This window comes from Orycteropus afer, unplaced genomic scaffold, assembly GCF_000298275.1.
Source record: "Orycteropus afer afer isolate SDZICR_OR568_19922 unplaced genomic scaffold, OryAfe1.0 scaffold00001, whole genome shotgun sequence".
NCBI classification, from domain to species: domain Eukaryota; kingdom Metazoa; phylum Chordata; class Mammalia; order Tubulidentata; family Orycteropodidae; genus Orycteropus; species Orycteropus afer.
The window spans coordinates 6,111,286-6,126,073 of NW_006921588.1; the positions used below are offsets into that span (position 1 = coordinate 6,111,286).

The 14,788-nt window shown below is 36.7% G+C and overlaps 1 protein-coding gene across 1 annotated transcript in view; it reads right to left on the minus strand.

The window, feature by feature from the left end:
- Positions 1-512: 512 nt before the first annotated feature.
- WDR75 (WD repeat domain 75) overlaps positions 513-14,788 on the minus strand; it is a 30,616-nt gene continuing 16,340 nt past the window's right edge. The window contains exons 9-21 of the mRNA XM_007954670.2: positions 13,790-13,948; positions 12,853-12,912; positions 12,646-12,761; positions 11,029-11,204; positions 9,852-10,009; positions 9,205-9,385; positions 8,086-8,180; positions 6,698-6,793; positions 5,896-6,065; positions 4,862-4,921; positions 1,602-1,748; positions 1,125-1,216; positions 513-717 (exon numbers count right to left, since the gene is read on the minus strand). Coding sequence (XP_007952861.1) covers positions 513-717; positions 1,125-1,216; positions 1,602-1,748; positions 4,862-4,921; positions 5,896-6,065; positions 6,698-6,793; positions 8,086-8,180; positions 9,205-9,385; positions 9,852-10,009; positions 11,029-11,204; positions 12,646-12,761; positions 12,853-12,912; positions 13,790-13,948 — 1,715 coding nt within the window. The remainder of the gene's footprint in view (positions 718-1,124; positions 1,217-1,601; positions 1,749-4,861; positions 4,922-5,895; positions 6,066-6,697; positions 6,794-8,085; positions 8,181-9,204; positions 9,386-9,851; positions 10,010-11,028; positions 11,205-12,645; positions 12,762-12,852; positions 12,913-13,789; positions 13,949-14,788) is intronic.

Sequence of the window (14,788 nt, forward strand, 5' to 3'; positions counted from 1 at the left end):
AGATTTCTTTCCAGTTGCAACAAGACTTTGACTTAGTATTAATAACCATAAAATGGAGAGTAACACTATTTCTTACCTCCTAAGGCTGCTGCAATCATTTTATTTACTAGTAGTTTATACAAGTCTATAAACAATTTCCTATCAAATTCCTGTCAAATTTTGGAAACTATTTGCTGTCAGATATCATCAAAAAAAAAGCTTTTGATTTTCAAAACTTCCCGTATCTCAGAATTGCAGATAACAGTACAGCAACTCTATTATATCATATATGAAAAAAATACCTATTTTATAAGATGATGTGTGATTCAAAATGAAAATGAGATGATGTATATATGAACACACCTACTAAACCGTGAAGCATGATTCAAAGGATAAGTTATTAAAAAAGTTAAGACTGTTGATAATATTTAATATTTTATATTGAGAACAGAAATAACATTAAAATAGATGTCTTTGGAGTATCAACACATAATAAAAAACAAAGTGCAAGACCCTCCCTTCATGAAAAATGCTTAAAGAGCTGCTATCCAGCTGTAGTCTACTTTCCTTAATTTTCTCAGTTCTTTTTCTTCTGATTTTGACAACTGATGTAAAATATCTTCACCCAAATCTATGGTATCTGTATCCTGGATCTTTTCAGTAAAATCATTTTCTTCATCTGAATCATCACTCTTTCTTTCTTCTTCCATATCTACATCATCAGGAATTTCTTCAGCACTTAGACAAAACAGAACAAAATTTAAGTATTTACTATTTAAAAATATATTTCTAAACAGCAAATTTCTAATTGAAGACACCTTGTGGAAATATAATCATGTAGACAAAGTATATGAAACATCTATTAAATGCTCTTTACAAACTATGGGTTATTATAAAGGAGTAGATGAATTTATAGGGAGTTTGAATTACAGACTGAATCCTTAGAACACATACACAAAAGACTGGATACTTATTTGCAATATATATTATTCTATTTAATACTTTTATATCCTTTAATTACATTTAAAAACTGGAATTAAAGAAAATATAGTGGGGAAAATATTCTAATAAAGGATAAGAAAACACACCTAAATCATCTTGTTTTCTAAACACAGAACATGTAAACATATTTTCAGATGTTTTACCTCTTAGTCTCCTTAGATAGCAGTAATGAGTTTATAAACATGGAACACAGAAAAGAAGCAGATGGCAGTACATGGGCTGGAGTGTGAAGAAGCTAGAATACAAATAGAAAAACAGGGTTGTATTTAAAAAGGTTGCCCTCAGCACAATCCGCTTCAAGTATCCTTACCAAGTACCTATTATTCTAAGTAACAAGAGCCAAACACAAAAGGCTTTCCCCAGAGAAAAACAAAATCAAAGACAAATTTCCACCTTCCTAAATTTATGAAAACAACTAACCCCTCCTCCTCACCCCAGGTCTAGGCCAAAACAACCCCCCAACTCTAGGGTTGCGCTATTTGCTTTGGGCATTAACGTTGCAAAGTATACAAATGAGCATTTCAGAGTTATCTGATTCAGACAGATTGTATAAAGACTAACTTAAAGGCGCTTTGATACATTAACTCTATTCTACACTGTTTGCCTTAATAGTTACTTACCTCACTAATTGCAGGTATGTTTTCTGTTAAGGGTAGCTGTACTAACTCATTCCCCGAAGAATCATTTAATGTTTCATCCTGCTGTTGTCTGTGCTTTCCCAATATGAAATAAAATGGGGTTGTTGGAAGACTTTCTTCTGCTAATAGCTGTAAGAATTAAGACAAAGGAAAATTATTTCAATACAAAGGTAGAACTTCTTTAAACAATATGTACTGTACAGCCATAAAATGTCAGGGATGGAAGGAACATTAGAAACTATCTAGTATCATCCTCTCATTTTATAGGTAAAAGAACTAAAGCCTAGCATCCTACTTAACTATGGGAAAAGCAATGCAGTGGACAGTTAGATAACAGAAAAATGTACGATATGCACGTATCACCACTTCCTTTGCAAATCCTACAAAATTACAGTAAAGGCTTTTCAAGAAGGAATAAAACCACAATGATAAAGAGAATGAGAGAAAGGCTTATACATAATTACCCCAGAGATGTTCTCAATAAAACAGCCCAGATAGATAATGGAGGCCAGAGGAGATATGTTTCATCTAGGCAAAAACTTCCAAAACTGCTTTTTGGGCTATTAAAAGACTAGGTAGCATAGTGCCTAAGGCACTTGACTGCTAACCAGAAGGCTGGCGGTTCAAACCCACCAGCCACTCCTCGGAAGGAAGGTTGGGCAATCCTACTTCCGTAGTGATACTGCCTCAGAAACCCAAGGAGGGGTCGCTATGAGTCGGGGCCGACTCGACGGCAAATAACAACAACAACAACAACAACAAAAGACTAGGTAGCCAAGAATCATCCAACTCTGATGAACATCCCTAATAATGGAAGACAAACATCAAGACAGACTGAAGACAAGCAAACACTAAAGTGATGGAAACGGATTATGTAAGGGGGGGGGAAACATACACACATATACACATACACACACAAAGACACATGTGTCTGTGTGTCGGTATAAGGAGCTCTGGAAGTGTAGTGGATAAGGCATTTGGCTGCTAACCAGAAAAGGTCAGTGGTTCAACTCCACCAGCCACTCCCTGGAGGAATACAGGGCAATCTACTTCCGTAAAGATTTACAGGCTTGGAAACCCAATGGAGGTTGCTGTGAGTCAGAACTGACTCATATCAGAACAATGACAATGAGTTTGGTTTGGTTCTTGGGGGATATGTGTATACACACATACATACATACAGTGATAAAAATTAGGAAATCTTCCAGAAAATAATCAGGGAGGACAAAAAAAGGAGGAAGAATAGTATTAGAGCACTACTCTAGGAGGTTTAACACTAAATAATAGGAAACAGATCAGAGAAAACATAGTCAAGGAAGTAACTTAAGAACTATTTCTAGAAAATTTTCTAAGACATGCACTTCCAGACAGAAAGGGCCCAATGAAGGCTCAGCACAACAGATGAAAAATAGTCACAAGGCAAACAATTATGAAATATCAGAACACCAAGAACAAAGAAAATTCTTCCTTACCTCTCTGCTCAAAACCGTCTAACAGGTTCCACATTTCACTTACAAGAAGTATTAGTCTTTTCAGCAGCCCTATCTTGACTATCCCCTCATTAAAATTATAAGCTGTACCCCCATATTCTCTTTTCCTTTACTTCCTACCTTCCATAATTATCACCTTCTAAAATATTACAAATTTTACTTATTATTTAATGCTTGGTGTTTACTGTCTGTATCTTTTGGCTAGACGGTAAACACAAGTTTACAGACTTGACTCTTTTATTTGTTGATGTACCTACGTGTCTAGAACAGTCCCTGGCATACAACAGCTGAGCAAACAAAGTAATTCTGAATGAATTCACCGAGTTTTAACAGGAAAACAAACATACCAGGTTATAAACAAAAAGATTAAGAATAAAATGGTATCAGACCTCCAGCAACATTGGAAGTGATAAAATAATGGGAAAAAACTTTCTAAGTTCTGAGAAAATTATTTTCATCCTAGAACTTTATACCCAACCAATCAAGTGGGAGAATAAAATAAAAACACTTCCAAACACGCCATGTCTTAAATTTACCTCCTATGCACTAAGAATGCTTCATCAAAGCAAGGGAGTATCTGGAAAAAGAGGAAAACTATGGGATCTAACACAATGGAGGTAAAATGAATGCTGAAGGTGCAGGCAGACCCTAAGGTGACTAATGTGTAGGTTGACAAAGAAACTAGTTTAGACTAAAAGAAGTCAGAGGGTTCTTGGAAATGTACATATATATATATACATACACGTATTTTTTACTTTTCTTGTGGTGAAAACATAAACACCAAAACATTCACCAATGTAACTTCCACATCTACTGGGAAGTATTTTTTTTAAAAGGAGATCTGGTGGCATAGTGCCTAAGGCATTTGGCTGCTAACCACAAGGCTGGCTGTTCAAATCCACCAGCCACTCCTTGGAAGGAAGACTGGGCAATCTACTTCCATAGAGGTACTGCCTCGGAAACCCGAGGAGAGGTTGCTATGAGTTGGGATTGACTTGACAGCAGTGAGTTTGAGAGTTGGTTTTGATATTTTTAAGACTTGAAAATACCTAACATGTTTGAAAATACTGAGAAGAGACTGACATAACTTGGGTAGAGTTTAGGGTTGAATTAGGTGAGAAGTACACAGAAAACTAAGTAAACGAAAAAATAAGATAATCATTAACTCCAGAGAAAGCAAAATGTTGGCTACAAAAGGAAAAATAATCTGTGTATTACTACATAACTCTGCTATGAACAGTGTTTACATGGTTTTAAGAAGTACTGACCTGAGATATATTTATATTAGAATGCTGGGGGCCAGGAAGGTATGCATGTGTCCTATGTGTGTGTGTTGTGTGTGGGGAAGTGTGTGATGGGGGGTATGGCGGTGATGGGGAAGGTGATGGTGTGTAAAACCTCAACTTTAATAGATGAAAAGTTAACATGTTTCTTAGTGATGGGGGAGTTAATTAAAAACTCTAACTGAAAGAGTGGAAAGGATTATTTTAATGCTAACTGAGGAGTGTTGGAACTGATGTTGGAGACAAGTTTTCCCTAAAAAGCCCTGTAGAATGATTTGACTCTAAATTACAAGCATATACTACTGATAAGGCAAATTAACAGGCGAGTCTATTTATCTAAGTATATGGATTTTAATTCCATTGTAGGGCCAGGTGAAACATTCTTCTCATAGTTGAGTTCTAAACAATATCCTTATCTTTGTGGGGAGGCAATGCAGTCTGCACCACTAGAGGCTGAAACACAGCATACCTGTTTGCTTGTTGGTGTGAGTTTCTCTTCTGGAGACTTTGCACTGAATGTCAATAAACTCTGAAAAGAGAGATCAAATAATGATGCAAAAGAAAAATTATAGATTGTAAATATAAAGGAAGTGTTTATAAGTTAGAAGTTAAGGTGGTCCCTTTTTCTTTTTGAGATGTATGTATACATATTTTTCCTACAGAAAAATAATAAAAATTTTAACACACAGTATTAACTACTGTGAAAGTTAAAAAGGAGCTCTGGTGGCACAGTGGTTAAAACACTGCTGCTAACCAAAAAGGTCAGCAGTTTGAACCCATGAGGTATTCTGTGGGAGAAAGATGAAGCAGTTTGCTTCCATAAAGATTTATAGCCTTGGAATCCCTATGGGGCAGTTCTACTCTGTCCTATAGAGTCACTAGGAGTTGGAATCAACTCGATGGCAGTGGTAAGAGTGAAAGGCTGTGTCCCGAGAAATCATATTTAGGAATGGGTAGTGAAATAAAATTTAATCCACCATTTTCTTTATGGTAAATCAAATACCAAAATAAATAAATAAAGAGATAAATAAATAAATAATAAGATCCACGCTACTGAATATAATTTTAAGTATATCTAGTTTTTTTTTTTTTTTTTGATGCCACTAGTGTAAGCAATACTTAAAGAGCCTCAAAAATGTGTCAGGGAAGTCCCCAGTATGACATAAATCGTTAATAAGCTTAGCTGCTGACACAAAGATTTGTGGTCCAAGTAGACCCAGAAGTGTCTCAGAAGCCAGCCCTGGTGATACACTTCTGAAAATCCACTGAAAGCCCTGGCGAGTGCATTCTTCTCTGATACACAGGGGTCCCCAAGAACTGGAATCAACCCCACAGCAACTGGCGATTACACCAGTACTGCTGCATAGCATACCTGACAACTTTTCTGTGTGTGAATCCTTTAATGAAGTCCTTCCACCTGTCATGGGACAACTAGTACCCCCCAATATGAAAGCAACTAAAAATTATACATACAGAGTGACTGCCTTAAGAGGACTAGGCTACCTGTGATTTTGTTAGGAAGTAAAACTGGGATCTGTTCAGCCACTGGTAAGCTTCTGAGGTGAATGATTCTGGGACATCTCGTGGAACAAACACTCCCCAGTGAACTTCCTCTCTGGAGATAGTCTTTTGAATATACAATGGTCTTGGCTCACTAGGTTTAAATACAAACACTGAAGGGAAAAACAAACATACATTTAATATTTTGCCTCCAAAGGTTAGTTCTAGTCTCAGATTAGCAGACAGCACTAATCCTAGGACTTACCCCATTGAGCAAACAGCCCAGGTCTTGATTGTTTTAGGTTTTGAGACAAGTATCTACAGGGTACCTACTATGTGCCAAGCAAGTTAGGTATGAGGGCTAGAAAGAAAAGAAGAATCTCTGCTCTAGAGATCAGGGCCCACTGCAGAAGACAGCCACTGAAACATAATAGTGTTTTCAAGTATCAGAACAGAGATATGAAGAAAGTGCTTCAAGAGCACAGAGAAGGAATGATTAACGTTTCTTGGGGAAACTGGGAATGTTTTAAAAATGAGAACATTCTCTTGGATTTTGAAGGCTAATTTGGAATTGACCTGTGGAAAAATAACAGATGTATTAGAGCTCTTCTAGAACCGGGTATAAATGTACACATAATAAGGTATTGGAGTAAGATATCAAAAAGGAAGGCAGTGCCTCAAGCAAAATGGCTTTAAATGAACATCTGATTTAAAAACCAGTTCCTCTTAAACTGTATTTAAGATTTTAAAAAGAAAATTTAGGTAACAGATCTCCTCTCGCTAACAAAGTATGGTCTGTACTTACAATCTGATCCCACTGAAGACTGAGCGATTGCAGCAATATTCTCTGAATTAGGATCAGTCTCCATCACTTTAACATTCAATTTTGTACTCCACTCCACTGGAAAAAGAAACGTGATTCTTCACTTTTAAGGAAAAGGCTTCCTAAAAGCTTTTCTAAGCTTGTCTTTTAAAGTGATAAAACTTCTTTACTCAATTTTTGCTATATATTGTTCCTGATATATCACTTAACTTTTAGACAGTCTGGAACGTTTATATGGAATCTTAAGGATCTCTGGTGATGCAGTGGTTAAGCACTCAGCTGGCAACCAAAAGATCAGCAGTTCCAACATACGAGCCGCTCCATGGGAGAAAGACACGGCGACTGCTCATGTAAAGATCTACAGCCTTGGAAACCCCATGGGGCAGTTCTACTCTATCCTATAGGTCTGCTATGAGTCAGAATTGAGTCGATGGCACTGGGCTTGGTTTTTCTTTTTTTTTTTTTGTATTCTGAATCTTTATTGGGATGATTATTTCTATTATTTCTAGGAAAAGAGAATATATATTTCCAATTAACACTTAGGAGCTCTGGTGGCATAGTGCCTAAGGCATTTGACCGCTAATTGGAAGGCTGGCCATTCAACCCACCAGCCACTCCGGGGAAGGAAGGTTGGGCAACCTACTTCCACAGGGATACTGCCTTGGAAACCCAAGGAGGGGTCACTATGAGTTGGGATTGACTTGACGGTAATGAGTGAACTAACACGTAGGGACACATTTAAATCACCCGTGGAAGGCTGTACTGAAGTGAGTGTCAGGAAAAAAAAAAATAAAGGGGAACTTTAGTACTCCTTCACACACAACTAACTAGTTATTTCACTGATACTACTGTGTGGTTTTACTATATGGCTGCTAAACGTGGGTAAAATGTTAAATAGTCACTGTACAGAACATAAAAAAGTTCTCGTAAATACCCATTACCATGCAACTACCATGTCTTCCAGATCAAATGAGTAAAAAGACGTTAAGTCCATCTTTGTTAGGACTGTGGCAGGCTACATTCAAGTTTTAAGCTGCTAAGGATACTGCAGGTTAATATGCATGATATATTAACAGAAGCATTTCCCAAAGTGTTATTTTGATCAAAGTGCCATCCACTATTCAGCTGTGTGACTTCAGAAAGGAAGGCAGATATGTAGGACAAAAAATAAAAAAGTCATGCATTGACAATTATGCCTTGTAGAAGTCTAGCATTTCAAACTCTGGTGGTATAATGTGTCATGTGAAAAACTACATACACTCTAGATGGAGATGTGAAGATGTATGATCTGGAAGCCTCGAAATACCAAAGTTTAACAGCAACCCTGTATGTGCTTTGCCAAGTTACTTTAGAGTAAAAAAATATCTTACATTCACAACTGAGCAGATTCCAACAGCAAAGGAAGTCATTCTCAGTAGCACCAAGAAGATATTTAGAGCACGTCAATCGCCCAAAGCAAAGGTGCCTAGATTAAAATCACAAAGTTAATAGTTCCAGCACTTTTAGTTAAAAAGAACTACAGATGATTATTTTGAGGAAAATAGATTTAATGATCAATTCTTTTCTCTAATGTTAGGGAATATACTGATTCAAAAACCAAACCAAACTCATTGCTGCTGAGTCGGATCTGACTCATAGAGATACCTCCCTTGGGTTTCTGAGGCGGCATCACTACAGAAGTAGATTGCCCAACCTTCCTTCTGCTTAGAAAATGAAATTGAGGTCACTTGACCAAAAGCCTGTATTATGCTTATTTATCCACAAAAGAAAAAATTTGTAACTTGGATTCTGAAGAAAATTTTACAAAGTAAATTCAGAATTCATCATTTGGGAATCAGAAATAATTTCAATAGCCACTTGCTTGAGGTCAGTTAGAAATGATTTCAAATGCCCAGTTATTTGTCGTAAGATGGAAGATGTTGGTGATACCTTTCTTTGCCCTTCACAGAGCTTATCATAGATATGCTTGACACATAGATGAGCATTATTTGGATCCACTGGGGCTTATATGGGAGCTCTGGTGGTGTAGTGCCTAAGGCATTTAACTGCTAACACAAAGTCTGGCGGTTTAAACTCACCAGCCACTCCTCAGAAGGAAGACTGGGCAAACTCCTCCATAGAGATACCATCTTGGAAACCCAAGGAGGGGTTGCTATGAGTTGGGACTGATTTGATGGCAGTGAATTTTTGAGTTCAAAAGCTATTATTATGCAGCATTATGGCAAAGCATCCACAGCCATAAAAATATTAACTGCAAAGAAAAAGTTCTGTTGATTAAGAATCAAAACGTTCATTCCAGTCTCAGAAATGGGTAAATCACAGCACATGGTTAATGTACCCAGAAATTTAAGCTTTCCAGCATTTTGGTTAGTTGTTTCCCTCACCAACCAATAGGTACTTTGGAGAAAGAATAAATTCTATTACTAAAGTTTATGTAGAAAGACTTTTGCTAAAAAAAAAGACTGCACATTTCCCAATTAGTCACCTACCTTATTTTCCCAGCTCGTTGGCAAAATGTACACTTAAGTTCCCATGTCTCTGAGTCCCATATTGTGACTATTTCCTCAAAACTAACCGCAAGTAAAGAGCCGTCCTCAGAGAAACAACAGTTAGTTGCTTGGTATTTGTGATAGCTGCCAACAAAGTCACAGGTCCAACCAAAAGCTTTTCCTGTGAAAATATAAACCATAAAGCTCAGAAACAGTGTCAGTATTAGACAATATTATAGGGAAGTTATAAGCAATAAGGATTAAGAAACAAAACCACAGAAGGCTACTCCCCAGAACTTCAAGTTAGAAAGCAAGTTTGATGAATTCGAGTTTCATGCCCTGTCCTGGAGACCTTGACCTCCCTCTAGTGGAATAGTGAAAAGATTAATGGCAAAAGCCCTTTTTACCAAACCCTCACAAACCGAGATAAGTGACACATGAGTGCCATTAAAAGTATAAATTTTTTTGGAAAATAAAGGTATATAAAAATGTAAACTCTTAATCTATTAAAATGAGACAGTATCTTACAGAATTAATTTTAGAAACTGTCCTTCCAGAATTGATACAATTTTTGAAAGAGATAAATACAAATCTATCAGTTCTTAAAACCATGTATCATTTACACATAGTATACTTAAATAACTTACTGTATATATCAGAATCATCTGTTAATATCCATACTTTGAAATGACCATCTTTACTAGCTGTAACCAAGGTGGGGTTCTCAGACTTTTCTGCCTTGCAGAAACAAAGAGCTGTGATGTGGTCTTCATGTGGCATGCCGACCCTTGTGTTAAGAACAAACCTAGTAAGAAGAAAAACACAAATTTATTCCTACGTCAGGTCAGCAGGACATACGGCCATATGTGTAAGCTTTATTGCTATCATCTGGAATGACAAGCAATTGAGTGCTCTATCTATAGTGGCCACAGAGCAGAGTTCTAATACATTATCTCTGTCCCCTTGAGATTGACAAAATCTCTCAAAGCTTATTTCTAGCTTAATAGGGCACAACAGTGAATGAGATTTGATCTATGCTAGCACTGTGTTCTTAAAAGGACAGTAGGGTAGGATAGTGAACCAATTTAGAAAAAGCAGACTATGGAGTCAGAATGACTTGGGTTCGAGTCCTTGCTCTACCACTTATAAGAGAGGTGATGTGAAAAATCACCTAATCTCTTTGGGCTAGTTGCCACCTGCAAAATATATATAATGGTGGTTATTTTACAGTGATCTTGTGAAGGTTAATAAGATAATGAGGACAAAAGCACTAGGCCTAGTTTTTGGCACATATCAAGAACATGATAAATGGTGACTAACCAGAAGGCTGGTGGTTCAAACCCACCAGCCACTCCTCGGAAGGAAGGTTGGGCAACCTACTTCTGTAGTGATGCTGCCTCAGAAATCCAAGGAGGGATCGCTATGAGTTGGATATGACTCTATGGCAATGGATTTGGTTTGGTTTTTATAGTCATGGTACAAAAAATCTAGTGGGTCCTTTGCTAACCAAAACATACTTAATACATCTACCTACCAGTCCTACTTTTCTACAGAAGAAAATATAACATTAGTAGAAGAGCAAGGGCATTAGCACATTTGAACTTTTCCATGTGAAGGAGATGACACAGTGGCCAGGAGAACACCAATGCATTCTCAGAGCAGAAAGCTTAAAGGATTTATGAGAAGAGTTCACATTTCCCCACTTCTCTGAATCTCAGACTTAACAATCTAAATGAAATGTCCTAAAAACTGACAACTAAAACCACAAAATAGAAAGTCAAATACTTCATACTTTGAAATTAGTATTTATAAAAGCAGGATTACCCTTGTGTTTTCTTATTATATGCCCACAGTTTCATTTGCAATTCAAGCTCAGTTTCCTTTTCTTGTCGTTGTTCCACCGTTGCAAGCCAGTTGCCTTGGCAGTCAAATGCTGCCTTTGTCAGCTCAATTTGGATCAGGTCAGAATCATTGATATATTCTTGCTGTATGATATCTAACTAATGATTAAAAACACAGAAACAAAATGCTTACTAATGTAAATACAAAAAGTGTCCAAGCAATAATTAAGCACATCCAAGAGAATTTCTAGAATCTATCATAATGTATTTTCCAAACTAGGAAAAAAATGAATGGTTCCTTATGACATTAAAATTGCCAATAAAAAAGCATATTATATAATATCAATCAGGTGGTGATTATTCTTCAACAACTTGGAGTTTGGTGGCATAGTGCCTAAGGCATCTGACTGCTAACCAGAAGGCTGGCGGTTCAAACCCACCAGCCACCACCCTCGGAAGGAAGACTGGGCAATCTACTTTCGTAGAAATACTGCCTCAGAAACCCAAGGAGGGGTTGCTATGAGTAGGAATCGACTCGAAGGCAGTGAGTCTGGTTTTTTATGACTCATTTATAAAGTAAATGAAATAGAAGCTTTCACTTATAATGTTTTCTTGATTCTCAGAACAAAGAACTTCATGTAAAATATCAAGGCTAGATTCTAGAAACAAAGGAGAAATAAAACCTACACTTTTTAACACATGAAAAAAATTGCTTATTGTTGTTAAGCAGGCCAGCGTTTTATTTATGGTTGTTTATCTTATTTCTTTAACTATCTATTAAACATATATTAGGGAGCTCTGGTAGCATAGTGGCTAAGACACTTGCCTGCTAACCAGACGGCTGGTGGTTCAAACCCACCAGCCACTCCTCGGAAGGAAGGTTGGGCAATCCTACTTCCGTAGTGATACTGCCTCGGAAACCCAAGGAGGGGTCGCTATGAGTCAGGTATGACTCGACGGCACATAACAACAACAACAACAAACATATATTAAGTGCCTATTATTTCCTGGCATTAAACTAGATGTGAGTGTATGAAGACCAGTAAGAAAAGCTTCCTGCTTTAAGGGGTTTAAAAATGATGGAAAGAGATAAAGTGTTACATTGCTATGACAGAAATATGGAAAGGGTACTGTTGGGTAGAAAGGAAAAAATGAGAATAGTATATTTATCAGGATTATAAAAGCATTCCTTTTTAATCTACATTGAAAATTCTATTTCCATTATGTGATAATGACACTGTTTCACCACAGAGAGTGGTGCTGCCAATTCATATTCTTACATCCTTATCTTTGTGACTCAAAGGCACAGATGTGTGTAACAACTAATAGTGCAGGCTAAAACAAAATACGTAGAAATAGAGAGTAAGTGCAGCAGCCTGAGAGAGACAGTGGCTAACATGTGTAGCCTAAACTGCAACCTTGGCCTCTTCAGCACTAGGCTGTGAACAACTGAATCTGTAAACAGATAACATTGATGATGATGAAATAAACATAGGCCAAGGTTCTTATTCTAGAAGCTACCAGATAAGTAACGTGACCCCAGCAGTGCTGTGAAGAACTTCCATTAGTTTTAAAGTTAGTCAAGCGATCAAAATCTTACATTGTATAACTGTTTATCACTCTGGAGAGAATAAAACTGCAGGTGGCCAGGTTTTCCATTCAAAACCAAAGCGCTAGTTCTTGGATCAATCAACAAACCGGTAAAGATATTCCTGTCTATAACAGAAATGACAAACAATAGTTGAAATCAGAGAAGGAGTCACTATTAAAATGTATGCGATACCAAATCCACTGGGTTCCATAATACCTTTCACTAGGCCTTGAATTATGGCGGAAGCCTCAAGGTTTCGGTGAATGACTATGATCTCTGCGGACAAAACAAAATATTTAAACATAAACAGGACAGAACCTCAAGAAGAAAACACCACTTGCATTTATGTCATTCCGAAATACACTATAATAAAAAACCACCCAGCAAGCTCAATTAACTGCGAGTGTTACTGGAAAATCAAGAACATATTTTGTGATTTGCTAGGTGTGGGGCTGCAGTGGAAGGGAGCCTTCTGTTGGGGTCTTTCACAGCTGCATTATTTATTATATTATTATATGTTATTATATATTTATTATATATTTTAGTGTTAATGCAGGAACTACACACCCTAAGAGAGGTGATTAGATAATTTACTTTGAGATGATTTATATCACTAATGTATTGTTCAGTTATTTTCTTTTTTGAACAGAAAGGAGGCAATGGGCTACGGTATTCACAAAGAGCCCTGGTCTAGGCTGACTAGTAACAAGATGAGCAAAGAGCTTCAGAGGAAAACACGACAGGTTCTATTTCTCCCAAAACCCACAGAATCCCCACACTGACAGCTAAGATAACACGCTTTGACAATATCTTGAAAATGTCATTATATTTACAAAAGCACAACTATCTACTTCAAAACCTTCTTTTTACTACCCCACACCATTCCAGATGAAGATTTAAAAAATCCAAGTGGTATAACAATAACTAAATGCACTTAGACCCACATTTGCATATAAACAATCTTGAAAATGTTCAGTTCTGGTGGCATTTGGGGATAGAAAAGGGTGGAGAAGAGAAAAGAGACAGAAGGAATAAAATCCATGCTGCTTTTTATTATTTTTAGATCTTTTTGTTTTCCATTCACTCTAGATGTTAACTAATGGCATGTGTACAACTGATACACTCTCACAATTTTTTAAAAAAGGAGACTTACTATTATCAGAGTGAGACGTGCAGAACAAATCCCCAGCAGGTGAGACTGAGATATGTTCAATAGTTGCTCCCAAACGGGGGAGAAACTCTTTATTTTTCTCTGTTGCGTCACGCCACTCTACCAGCACAGATTCACGGCCACCGCTCAGCAGACTGGTGCCTTCTCATCCATCAAAATGAATTAGAAGGACAGTGTTGGGGGAAAAAAAACAGAAAAACACAAAACAAAACAAAACAAAACACGATTAACACTTATTTTTATTACCATGTTAAAGAAAGAAACTATTCTGAAAAATAAGTAGTGGGCTCAGGTCTTTTCATATATTTCCATGACAAATAATTTCATGGGCTAAACAATAGAAAAATAATGCTGGGGCAGAAAATAAACAAAACCCCACCATATGCTGCTTATGAGAGAGACAGTTTAAATATAAGTATACAAAAAGGTCAAACGTGAAAGCATAGCGAGAACCATCACATCAACACCAAAGAAAAGGAGAATGGTTTGGCAAAATAGCACAGGCTTTAAAGCAAAAGGATTACTTGTGATGAAGGACAGTGTTTCATAACAATTATAATGACAGAGTCCATCTGTTGGAAAGAAACTACCTCTTTACACTTGCATGTACCTAATTGTATAAACTTAAAATATAGAAAACAAAAATGGATATAACTAAAGGGAGAAATACAAAAATACATAATCACAGTTGGAAATTTTAATATACCTTTCTCAGTAATAATTAGAACAAGAAGATTAAAAGACTAATAAAGATTTATAAGATCTGAACAACACAAGTTGTTAGAAAACCTAATTTTACACAAACATCAAACCCAAAATAAGAGAATACATTTTTTCTTCTTGTGTGCATATGGAAATTTACCAACCTTGACTATATGCTGGGCTAAAAGCACTTAAGTCTTAAAAGATTTCAAAAAACTCTGATTATACTGAGTATGTTCTTCAATCATGGAAGAATTCAGCTAGAGATCAGTAACAAAA